This window comes from Alosa sapidissima, chromosome 1 (genome assembly GCF_018492685.1).
Source record: "Alosa sapidissima isolate fAloSap1 chromosome 1, fAloSap1.pri, whole genome shotgun sequence".
In the NCBI taxonomy this organism is placed as follows: domain Eukaryota; kingdom Metazoa; phylum Chordata; class Actinopteri; order Clupeiformes; family Clupeidae; genus Alosa; species Alosa sapidissima.
In genome coordinates this window covers 15,625,357-15,638,296 of record NC_055957.1, presented here as the reverse complement: position 1 = coordinate 15,638,296, position 12,940 = coordinate 15,625,357, and the positions used below count along the sequence as shown (strand labels likewise).

The window sequence follows — 12,940 nt, the reverse complement described above, 5'->3', positions numbered from 1 at the left end:
GAATTCACTGAAATTCACTTCAGTGGAAGGTGGAATCTGGCTATGGTGGTGACACTTTATATATTTGCTTTGAGTGCTGTTCTGATCCTCTTCTCATTTTTCAAAGGAGACGGCAGTGGTATTAATGTAACACATTTATCCTGATATAACAATGAACTAGAACTAATGAATGTTTAGGACTGTCAGTGATGCAAAGGCTAACTACATATTACGCTGAACATGAATGCTCTAAGCCCCAACTTAAACACCTCCCAAAGAGATCTACTGTATAAGGTTGACTTTAGTCAGTCTTTTACCTGAAGTACCCCTAAGCCCCAACTTAAACACCTCCCAAAGAGATCTATAAGGTTGTACCCCAGCATGCTGCTGTAGCTTACACTATGTACTATGCACTGAGTAGTTTGTTAGGCTACCTAGGTAACAGCGTCTTTGTCTTTTGACAAACCAAGACCTTTGAGTCAGGAGAGATGGGCACTAAGACCATGTGGTAGGGTGGTCTCTGGCAGGGCCCTCTCCCCCGGCTGAGGTGTCAGATGTAGAACCTCTGTGAGAAGTTTGCTCATCCTCTGCCAATGTGCGAAGCCTCATCCCTGCAAAGGTTACTGTAGGTCAGCTAGCAAGGATTTTGTCCACAGTGGGGGCTATAACACGCAGTGAAACCTCTTCACCTCAGCTCACTGATCATTTTAGTTTCTAGTGTGTTGGGTGGGGTGTCTTTAATCAGTTGTGTAGTGGTAAAATAAGAGGTGGGTAAACTATGAATTCTGTGATCATGGTAAGGTGGACTGCGCCATGCGGTATCTGATTTTTCAAAAAGGCATTCAGAACATGTTTAATGATTGTGGAGGTTATTGTCCAATGTTTATAATCATACAAATGGTATTAAATGGTTCCTAGAGTGTTGATGAGTGCACACATTGTGAAGGTGGATAATGCAGTGTGGGTTTTAAATACTAAAAATTGCAATTAGTGAATAAACTGTTTTGATAATTGATTATTGTATAAACTCTAATAATAGGTGGATAAACTCTATTTCTGAAATTTCAGAGGTAGATAAACTGAAGTTTACTTGCCTTTAGCCTCTACTACATCTCTGTCTTTAATGTATCATGTAATTAATAGTGAATCTCATTCTCAGTGTGTGCACTCACATATGTTTCACTCCACTGTATTTCATGCACTGAAGTTAGTTTAGTATGAGGCGTTCTAAATGTTTAATGTTCAAACATACGAGGATTTATTAATAGGTCGGCATTGGGATAGTGCATACTGTGTGCAGGCTTTAGCTGTATCATGAGACCAGTATACGCTGCAGATGGTTGTGTTTATATAGTCTGGGGTGAAGGAGTCAGACAGCAATCTACATCAGAGTCCAACCGCAAACAGCTGTTCCATTTCTCTTCTCTTCTCCAGGGTTCATAATCATCTTCCGCTCTTTGTCTTTTTGGTGTTTGTTTTTTTTTCTTCAGCATCTGCATTCTGGCATATCCTCATATTTTCTTTTTTCGTCTGTATTTGTCTGGTGGTTCCTCTTGTTGGTGTTGATCTTCCTCCTCCACCTCTTGGTCTCCGCATCCTCCCAATAGCCCTGCTCTGCAGAACATTCCAGCTGCATAAGCTGGGCTGTCCTGAGCCGCACTGGAAATTCTTCGGCTCAGGAATTTAATTGGACGCAGGCTGGTTATGACATCCCAGGATCCCTAGTTCACTGGCGCTGGTCCCTGCGGTATTGGTCCTCTTGTTTTTCCCCTTCAGAAAAGAACATGAATCACATTGTTTACCACTGGAAATACCTCACATCTGGTTTCACAACTAGCCTTAGGGAAGAGAGAAGGGGGAATTGAACCGCAACTTGGTGTTTTCTGTGGACTAACCTTTTGTTTGGTGACGGCACAGCGCCCCTTAAGAGGAGAGAGAGAAGAGGGGGGGGGGGAAAAAGCTGTACTGGATTTGTGTATATTTGGTTGAGATAACATTTTTGAAGGGATCGAGACAGGAAATAAAGCCAGCACCAAATAAAGGAGAAATTCAGTCTTGTGGGAGGAGAGAGTGGAAGGAAGGGCCAATGAAGCGAGGGGCTGCTAGGTCAGAGCACTAGAATGGCCGAGAGAGAGAATGAAGGGAGGGAGGGAGGGAGGAATGGTAGGAGGGTTGGAGAAGGGTGGTGGTGGTGGGGTGGGCTTGTTAAGATCCTAGCATAAGGGGGCCCACAGGAAATGAGCTCTCCATCCTGCTGTTAAATCTGACCTCTTGGCTGACGATCAAATGCTTCTCCATCGGAATACCATAGAGTCTCTGTCCTGGGCACGGGCCGAGAGGGTGGGGGGTGAGAGAGAAGGAGAGTGAGAGAGGGAGGGAAAGTGGGGGCACTTCCCTAGCGTCTGTCTGTTAACAGCAGGAATTACACACTGTGAGAGAGAGACACACACACACACAACCCCAGGCTCCTCCGCCTGGTCCGCTTGGAGAGAACGACACGTCCAACCGCCTCAAACACTCGCTCTCACACACGCGCACAGGCACGCATGTGTGCAGTCGAGCAGCCACCTCTAGCTAGAAGCGCACAGGGACACACACATTCTCACATTATTCCAACTCACTGAGGGACATCCCCTCTCTCTCTCTCTCTCCCACCCCATTTCTTTTCAGCCACTCGCTCTCTGCTCTCCGTCTCTCTCCCGCCAGGCTAGTTCACTCTGCCTGTCTGTGGAGCAAGTTTGTGTGTGTGTGAAAGGCGGGGTGAATAGAAGACGTATCTATTAATAGCCGTACAGTGAAAGGGGATGGAGAGAGGACCGGACAGTGGCACGGCTAACGGCAGCGGCGTTGCCTGAGGTGGAGGACCCCTGCTCTCGTTCACCGGGACTTTTGTTTGCCTTGCTGCACACATCCACACCTGAGAGGATGGAGCTATTCCCAGGGGCGTCCGGAGAGAGCTGCGCCTGAGGACGGAGTGCCTGGGAGTCGCCTGGCATTGGAGACGCTCTCAGTATTTTTGGATGTCCTGAGAAGCCTGCCAAGTCAACATTCAAGAGTTCAACATCTCCATCCCCCATCCCCAACCCCACTCCCAGCCCCCTACCGTACTCTCTTGTTGGCTGATTCCCCTCTGGTGTTCCTTTTCTCTGTTTTTTTTCCCCTCCTCTGAGCCCTCCCTCTCTTTCCCTTGGGTTTGTGCTGTGTGCGGGGTTGGCCATTTGTGTCTGCTAGCACAACACTTCAGCTCGCGTTGGAAAGGAGCTTATGTGGATTGCCCCGCAATGGAATGTAGTCGGCTGGCTGCAGGACCAGAGAAGCCGTCTCTTTCCCCGGGTCTTTTGCCTGTGGACTGCTTTTGTCCTGCTCGCGCTGGGGACCCACACCGCCCTGGGTGTCTGGAGTGAGTCGGAGTCGCTCTGCGTTGTATCAACTGCCCTTCTGCTTCTGTCTGGACAGCCCCGCTGTACCCCAGAGTTCAGGATGCGCCGCTTTGACAAACTCAAAAAGTCTTTCCCTTTCCTCGCACATTTCCATGTGTACAAAGTAAGTCTGGTTTTCTACTTCTGCAAAACAATGAGCTGGTCATACTGCATAGTCATAAGAGAGGGAGAGAAGGATAAATCAGAGACAAGGCCAGGAATGCCTACCTGGGGGGATGTAGGTTGTGTGTGTGTGTGTATGTGCCAAGTATGCGTACTGTATGTGAGCAACTGTCAAGTAGCTCGCGTGTACTGCAGATGAACTCTGCTAAGCATGTGCATAACATTAACCCTTTGCAGGACGGTCAAGTTGGTTTGGTTTGTTGGCTGGAGAATCATCTGTCCTCCATCCAAGTCTACTGGACTTGAAAAAGTCTTGATCGCATGTAGGTTCATTACTTTATGACCAGACATAACTCCCCCTGTGCTGTTTTTAAACGCCACAAAACCATTATATTATTGTATTGTGTTTTTACTCGGGGTGTAACTGTTCAGCATCCAGACCGTTGGCCTTGGTCCAAGTATGTGACTGTGGGCCATATGGGAGTTGGTCTTGCAACTTTCTAATAGCATGGCCCTAACTGTTCAGCAATTTTGTCCGGCCCCACTCCCCTCTCCGAGCCCCACTGTCCTGGCAGTCATGCTGTCCAGCAGGCCTGCGCTTTGTAAAGTGTCAGTACGTGCTGGCTCCCCTGCACTGCAACCCAATCCGCTGCCCATGCTAACAGCACCTGTAGTGTCAGCGAGGTCGTTGTCGTAGTCCTCCGCCAGCGCTTGCTCGCTCCTGGTATTATCACTCGGCCCACCCAGGAGTTTCACACTCTCGCTGGGAGAATGCGGGGAATGCGGCTCGGAAGAGGCTAGACTGTGTCATCGCCTCACCATCGTCTGGGTTTAGTCTGCGTCAGGGAAAGAGAGGTGTTTGCCCACTCTGTGTTAACCAAACCCTCTGTGAGCGTGTGCATGCGTGCGTGTGTGCCTGTGTGTTTATTCACCAAGCCCAGCGCTGATGGGAAGCGTGTGGGATGGCTCTGCTGTGACTAAGCTTTCCCCCCAGAGACTGTGGAGCCAGTGATTTCAGACTGCAGGCATGCCCTCACGTCCGTGCCTCCTGCCTCTCCACCTCTACAGGACGCTGGGATAACTAATGAAGCGTCCCAGACGACAGTGGGAGCGCTGACGCAAGGCCAGTCTAGCACACTGGTGGCGAAGTATGCAGTCAAGTGGATGATTTGTTGTATAAGTCTTGTCACTAGATTCTATTTTTTGTTGAATGAAATTGCATCAGTGGTGGTGCCATCTGTGGCCTTGACAGTGGTAATGTGATATCAGATTGGAGAAATCAGGGCTAGGAATGTGAGTCATGTTTTCACTTACCAGAATGCATAAGCCCCCTACCTCCTTGTACCTCCTCTCTCATTTGATGAATGTGTCCATTGTTTTCAAGTGTCCTGGCAAAATGTATTCCTGTCACTTAATCAATATTAACCTATACATGAGCTAACATTACCCAACCATTAAAGGAGAAATCCAGTGATTTTTCACATCGATCTCCGTTTCTCAAGGTCACTGAGTACTGGCAGTACTAAAAAAACTGAAAAAAACCCAATTGGTTTTGCCTAGCTTGAGTTGCTAGGTTCAACAGCTAAAGCAGCCAGGCAGCTACAGCGCTACACTATGGGGTCTTGAACATGGGGGCTCACGGACATGGAGGCTCACCGATTGTTTTTTTTTTTCGTTTTTTTTTTTTCGTATTGACCGTACTTTGTGTCCTTGAGAAACACAGATCTATGTGAAAAATTGCCGGATTTCTCCTTTAACATTTAACCCCTGCTTTAACAGACAGTAATAATAACTCCATATAACTCCACCATCATATAATCCCCATGAACACTTCCCCTCCACCCTGTGACTGAAACTGAGGTCACAGTAGGTGTTCTTAAGTAAACATTTCTGGTGGGTTGAACACAGGAGTTAAGAGTTGGTTCAGGTTAATGAACATGTCAGAGACGCATGGTTAAACATATACCATCATCTCCTGCATGCTGACGTAATTGCACGTCTAAAGCCAGCTCTGTTCTCCTCTTGTGAATTGTTGAAGGCGGCAGGTCCTGGCCTCCCTGCACTAGCATCTCCCACTGTCCCTCTACAAGTGACACCCAGCCGCTGTGTGAGGAGACACACGGATAGCTTCCGCCCCGTGCGCTGCCGAGGCCAGCTTTGTACGCCATCAGTGTGTTGGTGTGGGACAGACCCTCTCACAGTTGCTCACCAAGAGGCCCTATGGAAGGGTCCATGGGATGAGGACATTGCTCTCTGGCCTCTAAAGTAACTTTTTCTTCCACACTTTGCCTTTATTTTTACCCCTTTCTGATCTCTCTCTCTCTCTCTGTGAACCCTTTTTCCTCCCTCTGTATGTTTGTACTGAGCAGACAGTTACAGGCCCACACATGGCATCCATGTTTGAGCTTTGGGCCCCTGGCTCTTTGCTTGGCCGGGCAGGAAGTAGCAGGAGATTGTGGGATGTGTGTCTGCCGCCCCAGTGTTTGCTTTGTTGAGGTGTGAAATGTTGCCTCCAGTGTCTGTGTGAGGAGAACGTGCACAATGTGGACTGCTGTGAGATCAAGGGCATGCTATGTAGGGTCTGGCTCGAGTGATTGTTGTAGAATTAAGTGGATGCAATTAAGTTTTCCTTTAGTTTTCTTAGAGACATTGGAGAGTGCTCCAACAACCCATTAGCCTAGGCCTTTGATCCTAGATCCTGCCAGTTAATCCTAATTGTTGCCTTTCTTCCTCACTTCCTCGGAATTATCCTGCCAAAACTGGTTGACCACAGCTTGACCACTGCAGAGCTTAGTTCTGCTTCCAGGTCATGGGGTCACAGGCATAGGAATGGGGGGGGGGGGGTGGCTGTTCAGGAGATCTGGGAACTGCCTGAGTTGTTCATGAAGGCTAATTTCAACATAAATTGCCAAAGATGTAGAGTCTATTCAAATTTCTTGTGGTTCCCTCTGAAGCAATTGAGGTCATTAAGTAATGTAAAGGGAGCAGTGGGGTCACTAGTAATGGTGGGACTGAAAGGAATGACTGCCTGCTGCCTGACCCCCAGTGACCTCTGACCCTGCCTGTGTCAATACAGGAAGTGCTTAGGGAACAAAGGAGTAGTTTTGTGAACCCTAATTCTTAAGACACAACCTGGAGACTCGATTCCCATGGCTGTCATAGCCCCTTCATTGACATGTTCTGCCAGCTCAAGACTGATGTCTCTTACAATATTTGATCAATTGAATATTTCATGTTTTATAATGTATGACTCGCATGTTGTGCACACTGTGGACATTGCGTTCCAGAAAGAGCTGTGAAATATAACTTATTATTATTGCATATTACAAAAATGACACAATTAATTACTTTAGTTACATTATTTGCTTTTTTTGCTTGGTTGTTCTTGGGAAGAGCAGAGAGAGAGGATTGACATATTTTCACCCAGTCTCTCTCTCTCTCTCTCTCTCTCTCTCTCTCTCTCTCTCTCTATCATGCTCATACATGCACACAGATACCACAGAGGTTATTGCAGCTGTATAGTTACGTACACATGTGCATACAATACCGCGGTTCACTCTCCCATTTGCATTTATAGCCTTGTGTACTTTTGAGCCCTTGAGTTTATTTATGCAGTGTTTCCCATACATTGACTTATTTGTGGCGGCCCACCACAATATCAACATTGACCACCACACAATGATTTTCCAGGTTGTACTAAATTGTGCTTAAATCTGGTTAGCATCATAACCACACTGCGCTAATTTGTTAAACTGTTCCATTCAAGTTAATTCTGCAAACCTACCACCACAAATAGAATTCAATTCTGTGGGAAACACTGTTATGTGTGTGTGTGTGTGTGTGTGTGTGTGTGTGTGTGTGTGTGTGTGTGTGTGTGTGTGTGTGTGTGTGTGTGTGTGTGTTAGTGTCTGTATGTGTGTTTGTCTGTGTTTGTGTGTGTTTGCATGTAAAGAAAAGGGCTGAGGGAAGAATTGTAAAACTGCGGAGTGACCACCTCCCCACACGCATGCATGCATGACCACAGGGCCTACACCTTGACTCTGCACACACAGCTACACTGTGGCAGCTGCCAGCAAATGCTAGCTTCCTAAGCACTAGCTCTCTGATGGAGCACTCCTCCCGACTCAGAGCTGTGGTGCTGCTGCTGGGCACGAGGGGCCTGCGCAGGTCCACATTTTTCAGCTTCCACATAATTTGCAGGCTATATGGGGGGTGCTGATCCTGCCCCATGCCTGGTGATGCCGCAACCCCTCAGGGCATCGCAGGCTCAGGCACAACTATAAAAAGCAGCCCTGTGACAGAGGAGCGAGCCCCCTGGACCTCGCACATCCACCCACACACACATGAACACACACACACACACACACACACATAGACTCACTCACTCACTCACTCACACTCTCACAGGAGAACACAGTGTTTTGCATTCACTCACACAGCTACATTATTCATACAATGTGAAACACACACACGCACGCACGCACGCATGCACGCGCGCACACAGTGCACAGGCACTCACTTTCATGATCCATAGTAAGGCCCTGGCATGAGAACTTCACAGGTACACAAAATCTAAGGCAGTCAAGCAGAGATGGCAGCCTCTCCGCAGACTGCGGACATGCTTCAACGGCAGAACTACTGTTGGAATGCCAAGGTCAGATTCAATTGGCAAGGAGCATGAGGGGCACTCCATAAAATCAAGGTCTACACATTACAGTCTATGACTTCGGATAAACGATGGCTAAATGTCAGCTGTATCACATTAGAGTGATTCATACACAGTGTAAATACACATTACTTCAGTGAAAAAGAAAGAATACATTGGTCATATTATGGTGATTCACACACAGTACTAACAAACATTGCTTCAGTCCAAAATTAGGAATGCATCAGTCATATGCTGTACCGACACACACACAGACTTGTATAATGATAAAAATCACATGACACAGATTGGGCCTAATCATTCACTCTTAGTAGCACTTACCAGAAACGAGAGAGAATATCAGCAGGCCGCCCCTGACACAAAGGTCACCACCACCACCTCCCAGCTAATGTCATCTGAGGTTTGTCTTTAAGGACTTGCGTGAATTGCAGCATTCAGCGGATGACATCAATAGGCCCTGTCTGACTAACATCATTACTCATCCACTGACCACACAGGGGCCGGAAAAGGGGGATGGGGCGGGGTGTTGGTTGGGCCGATGAAGTGTTTTTGGAGGGGGCGGCTGGGTAGTAATTGGAAGCAGCTGATGACCAGCGTGCCTTTCTAAAAAGTCAAGAAAAAAAGGAAGAAATGAAATGGAAAGAGTAGGCAAATCAGTCGGCTCATTTTTGCTCTTGGTGGAAGTCCAGGCAGGGGAGGCCGGTTGCTTCCTACCCTTATTTTATTTATTTATTTAGTTATTTATTAATTTTCCTGAGAGCGACTTGGCAGGCTCTGTTGGTGACGAAGCTGCTTGTGCCCGGCCTTGAGTGAGTATGGAGATGGTTCTACAGCCCAGCTGAGGCATTTATGCACTTATGTCTGCCTAGAGGGGATCATTGAGGCTGACTCTTCTGGAAAGGGGGGTGGGGCTGCAGGACATTGATTGAATATCTGGAAGTGCATATGGTTTGAGCCTATGCCAAAACTTTGTGCTTTATGAACTTTGTGTGTGTGTGCGTGCTAACCACATGTCTTATGTAGCATGTCTAGAGGAGACTGATGGTCTGTGTCCGTGTGTGTGTTTATTGTTAAAAGGATCCCTATTTAGCTGTCACCAAAGTGGGACAAGTGTGCGTGCGTGCGACGCGTGCCCTGAGAACCTGTCATGTAATGCTCTCTGAGAGCCTTTAGACGCCGGTCGCTGGTGCATAGCTGGACAGATGTAGACTGATGTAGTGCTGCTAAATGGTGTTTAATGATTAGTGGACTGAATGAGTGCTTCTCTCTGAATAGAAGAGAGAGAGCACTGGATGGAATCCCGATTGTTTTAGATAGATAGATAGATAGATAGATAGATAGATAGATAGATAGATAGATACTTTATTGATCCCCAAGGGGAAATTCAGGGGGTCTCAGTAGCATACAGACATCACACACAACATGCACTTACAGCAGAAATGGTAAATATAAGTATAAGTATAAACATATAACCAAACTCCACTGTACAATAGAGACAGTAGGAGATAAGAACTAACAAAACTAAATATACTATATAAATGAAATGTAAAAAGTCCAGTGTGCTTGAAGGTGATCAAGCATGAGACGCTTGTAGTGACAGGGCCTGTAGTTCTGTGTGCATGGAGAGGTGCTCAAGAGAGTGAGTGTCATGGTGAAGGTGCAAAAAGTAGTCCAACAGTAGTCCTTTAGTTATGTGTGCATGGTAAGGTGCTCAAGAGAGTTAGTGTCATGGTGAAGGTGCAAAAAGTAGTCCAACAGTAGTCCTTTAGTTATGTGTGCATGGTAAGGTGCTCAAGAGAGTTAGTGTCATGGTGAAGGTGCAAAAAGTAGTCCAACAGTAGTCCTTTAGTTATGTGTGCATGGTAAGGTGCTCAAGAGAGTTAGTGTCATGGTGAAGGTGCAAAAAGTAGTCCAACAGTAGTCCTTTAGTTATGTGTGCATGGTAAGGTGCTCAAGAGAGTTAGTGTCATGGTGAAGGTGCAAAAAGTAGTCCAACATTAGTGCAACAGTGCAATAATAAGGTCTAGAGACCAGCATAAATAATATGGACAAATAGGAGAGTAAAGTATAATGTAGACAAGGTACTATAAAAAACTATGTCAGTGCAAAAACAGGTTGAGGTAATAGGGTTACAGCCATTCAGTATTGTAGCAGAAGCCATTGATCATGTGTGCTAATATAGCATGAAAAACAGTGTAGCAGGAAAACAGTAGTAAAAACATTAGGCTGTGGACATTAGTAAAACAGTAGTAAAGCAGTAGTGGGCAGTCAGTACTCAAACATGGAGAGGGTGGAGAGGCAGACAGACTAAGCAGAGAAGTCTATCTCTCCTCTTCCCTTTAGTGAAGCATTAAACAGTTCAATGGCCCTGGGGACAAATGACTTCCTCAGCCTTTCAGTTGTACATGGCAGTGAGCGAAGTCTCCAGCTGATCAAGCTCTTTTGCTTTTTAATAGGGCTGTAGAGTGGATGGCATTCATTGTCCAAGATGTTGATCAGTTTGTTCAGGGTCCTTTTGTCAGATATTGAAGTGATGCACTCCAGTTCAGCTCCCACTACAGAACCAGCCTTCCTTACCAGCCTGTTTTGTGGGATTCTCCTCAGGCACACAGTGCAGCCACATCTTTTCAGGTTGGACACTACATGTGTGTGTGTGTGTGTACACATAGGGTTTCTTTTTCTTTTTAATGTTGGCACTTTTGAGGAAAAGTCAGTCATGAGGAAAAAAGTTATGTGTTGGTTAACACAGTTTGTCTATTTTTTCTTTTCTCTTTCCCTTTCTCTCTCTCTCTCTCTCTCTCTCTCTCTCTCTCTCTCTCTCTCTCTCTCTCTCTCTCTCTCTCTCTCTCGCTTGCTCTCCTTTTCCTGTAGAAGCTGGGGAGTAGCATGCAGTGTGAGGAGGGCACAGAATGGCTGCTGGAGCTCCTGATGGAGGTCCAGCTGCAGCAGTACTTCCTGCGGATCCGCGATGACCTCAACGTCACTCGGCTCTCGCACTTTGACTATGTGAAGAATGAAGACCTGGAGAAGATTGGCATGGGCCGACCCGGTGAGTGGCAGTTGAACCAGGGAAATTCTTTTGGTGTATTGCATTGACTTAGAAGATACAACGATATCATCTACGTATATAATTTTAGCCTGCGAAAATGAGTGAGGTACGCAGGTACTGTAGCACGGCTTTCAAGTTCATATCCAACACATATTGAAGTATAAGCCCAAGTATTCAGCAAACACTGAAGCTTTATTTTACAGTGGAAGATGTAGAGGTTGAAAAGGTGGTTGACACTTGGCAGCCCAAGTGATGATGTTCTCATATTTGACCTGTGCTGTATGTGCCTGTAGATAAAAACATTGATGAAATGATGAGGTGTAAATGTGAAAGGCACCAGAAAGACGACAGGAAAGGAGGGAGGGAGGGAGGGAGGAAGGAAGGCAGGGCGGGTGGCTATGAGGCTTTCCAAAAAAGCTGCCATAAAACAAAAGGCCATCTGCTGGTGTTAATCTGTGGATAACACCCTAGTGAGACCCCCTCCCTCTGCTCACACATATACACATATGCACATACATTCACACACATACACACACAAAAGCACATGCACAAATGCAGCACTAGCTATGTAGTATCCCTTTCAAATGGTTTTAATATAGGGCACCTTACAGTAGCATAGCTCACAACGAGTATTCTGTACGTACACATACACATTGTAGGAACAGAACATACACACTACAACAGACACATGCACATGCACATACACATCAACACACTCAGCGGAAGAGCTCAGTCAATATGCCCTCTAATGATGCTGACAAGCAAAAAAAACATGTAGAACAGATTCAACACAACCCCAAACCCCCATAGTGAGAATATGACTTGGACCATAGAGTTCATGGAGTTCATGTGCAGCACATACAGGCCAGCTTTCTACCTTTGACGTCTCCAAACCTGTTGGTAAATGGTAAATGTCAGCGGAAGACAGCCACTGCGGAGGGGCCTCACCCTTGAGTGCATTGTGTGAAAGCCTGGCATTGTGGGCCTGAGACACAAAGGGCTGGCACTGAAACCCCCCCACTCATGCCCATTCTCCTGCTGCCCCTCCTGTCTCTTCCGCTGCCCTTTCAACAGCCCTGAGGAACACCTGCTTCCTTCCTCTGCCCAAATCACCCCACTGCACCCCCCCCCCCCCCCCCATCCTCCTTATGCCCCTGCACCCTTTACCCTGTCTCTATGTGAGAGAAGATGATCTCTTCAGCTCAGCTTCAGGTTTCTGTCTGGGGACAGAATGAGATGCTATCTGCTTTGCCCCCTTCTCTCTGTTCCCTTACTCTACACTCTACACTTTTTTCTCTTGCAAACTACATAGATATTTAATACTAGCGATAGTGGTGAAAGCTTCTGGGTGTATCATAGATATATAGATAGATAGATAGATACATAATTACATACATACATGTATACATACTGACTGACTGACAGACTCTCTGTCTGTCTGTCTGTCTGTCTGTCTTTTACTTACTTACTTACTTACTTACTTACTTACTTACTTACTTACTTACTTACTTACTTACTTACTTACTTACTTACTTACTTATCAGGTATCATTTTAAAAAGAGGATTTAAAACAGAAAGCCAACAGTGAAACTGAAACCTGTAATTGGGAGAAACTGGGCAGCACTCTGCTGGTGTCAGTCTGGTTGGGCCTCCTACACTGAGGCTGCTGCTGTTTCACTCAGCACTTTGCCATTGCCCCTCAGC

At 46.4% G+C, this 12,940-nt stretch overlaps 1 protein-coding gene across 10 annotated transcripts in view; it reads left to right on the top strand.

Annotated features, from left to right (window-relative positions):
* Window positions 1-12,940, top strand: part of tnk2b (tyrosine kinase, non-receptor, 2b) — a 65,429-nt gene that overhangs the window by 26,225 nt on the left and 26,264 nt on the right. For 6 of the 10 annotated variants that reach the window (XM_042093203.1, XM_042093211.1, XM_042093254.1 and 3 more), the window contains one exon: window positions 11,059-11,236. In XM_042093203.1, coding sequence (XP_041949137.1) covers window positions 11,074-11,236 — 163 coding nt within the window. In that variant the 5' untranslated portion in view covers window positions 11,059-11,073. Of the gene's footprint in view, window positions 1-2,381; window positions 3,523-10,791; window positions 10,819-11,058; window positions 11,237-12,940 lie in introns of those variants that run through there. The other 4 variants (XM_042093219.1, XM_042093193.1, XM_042093227.1 and 1 more) reach the window with 3 other exon arrangements.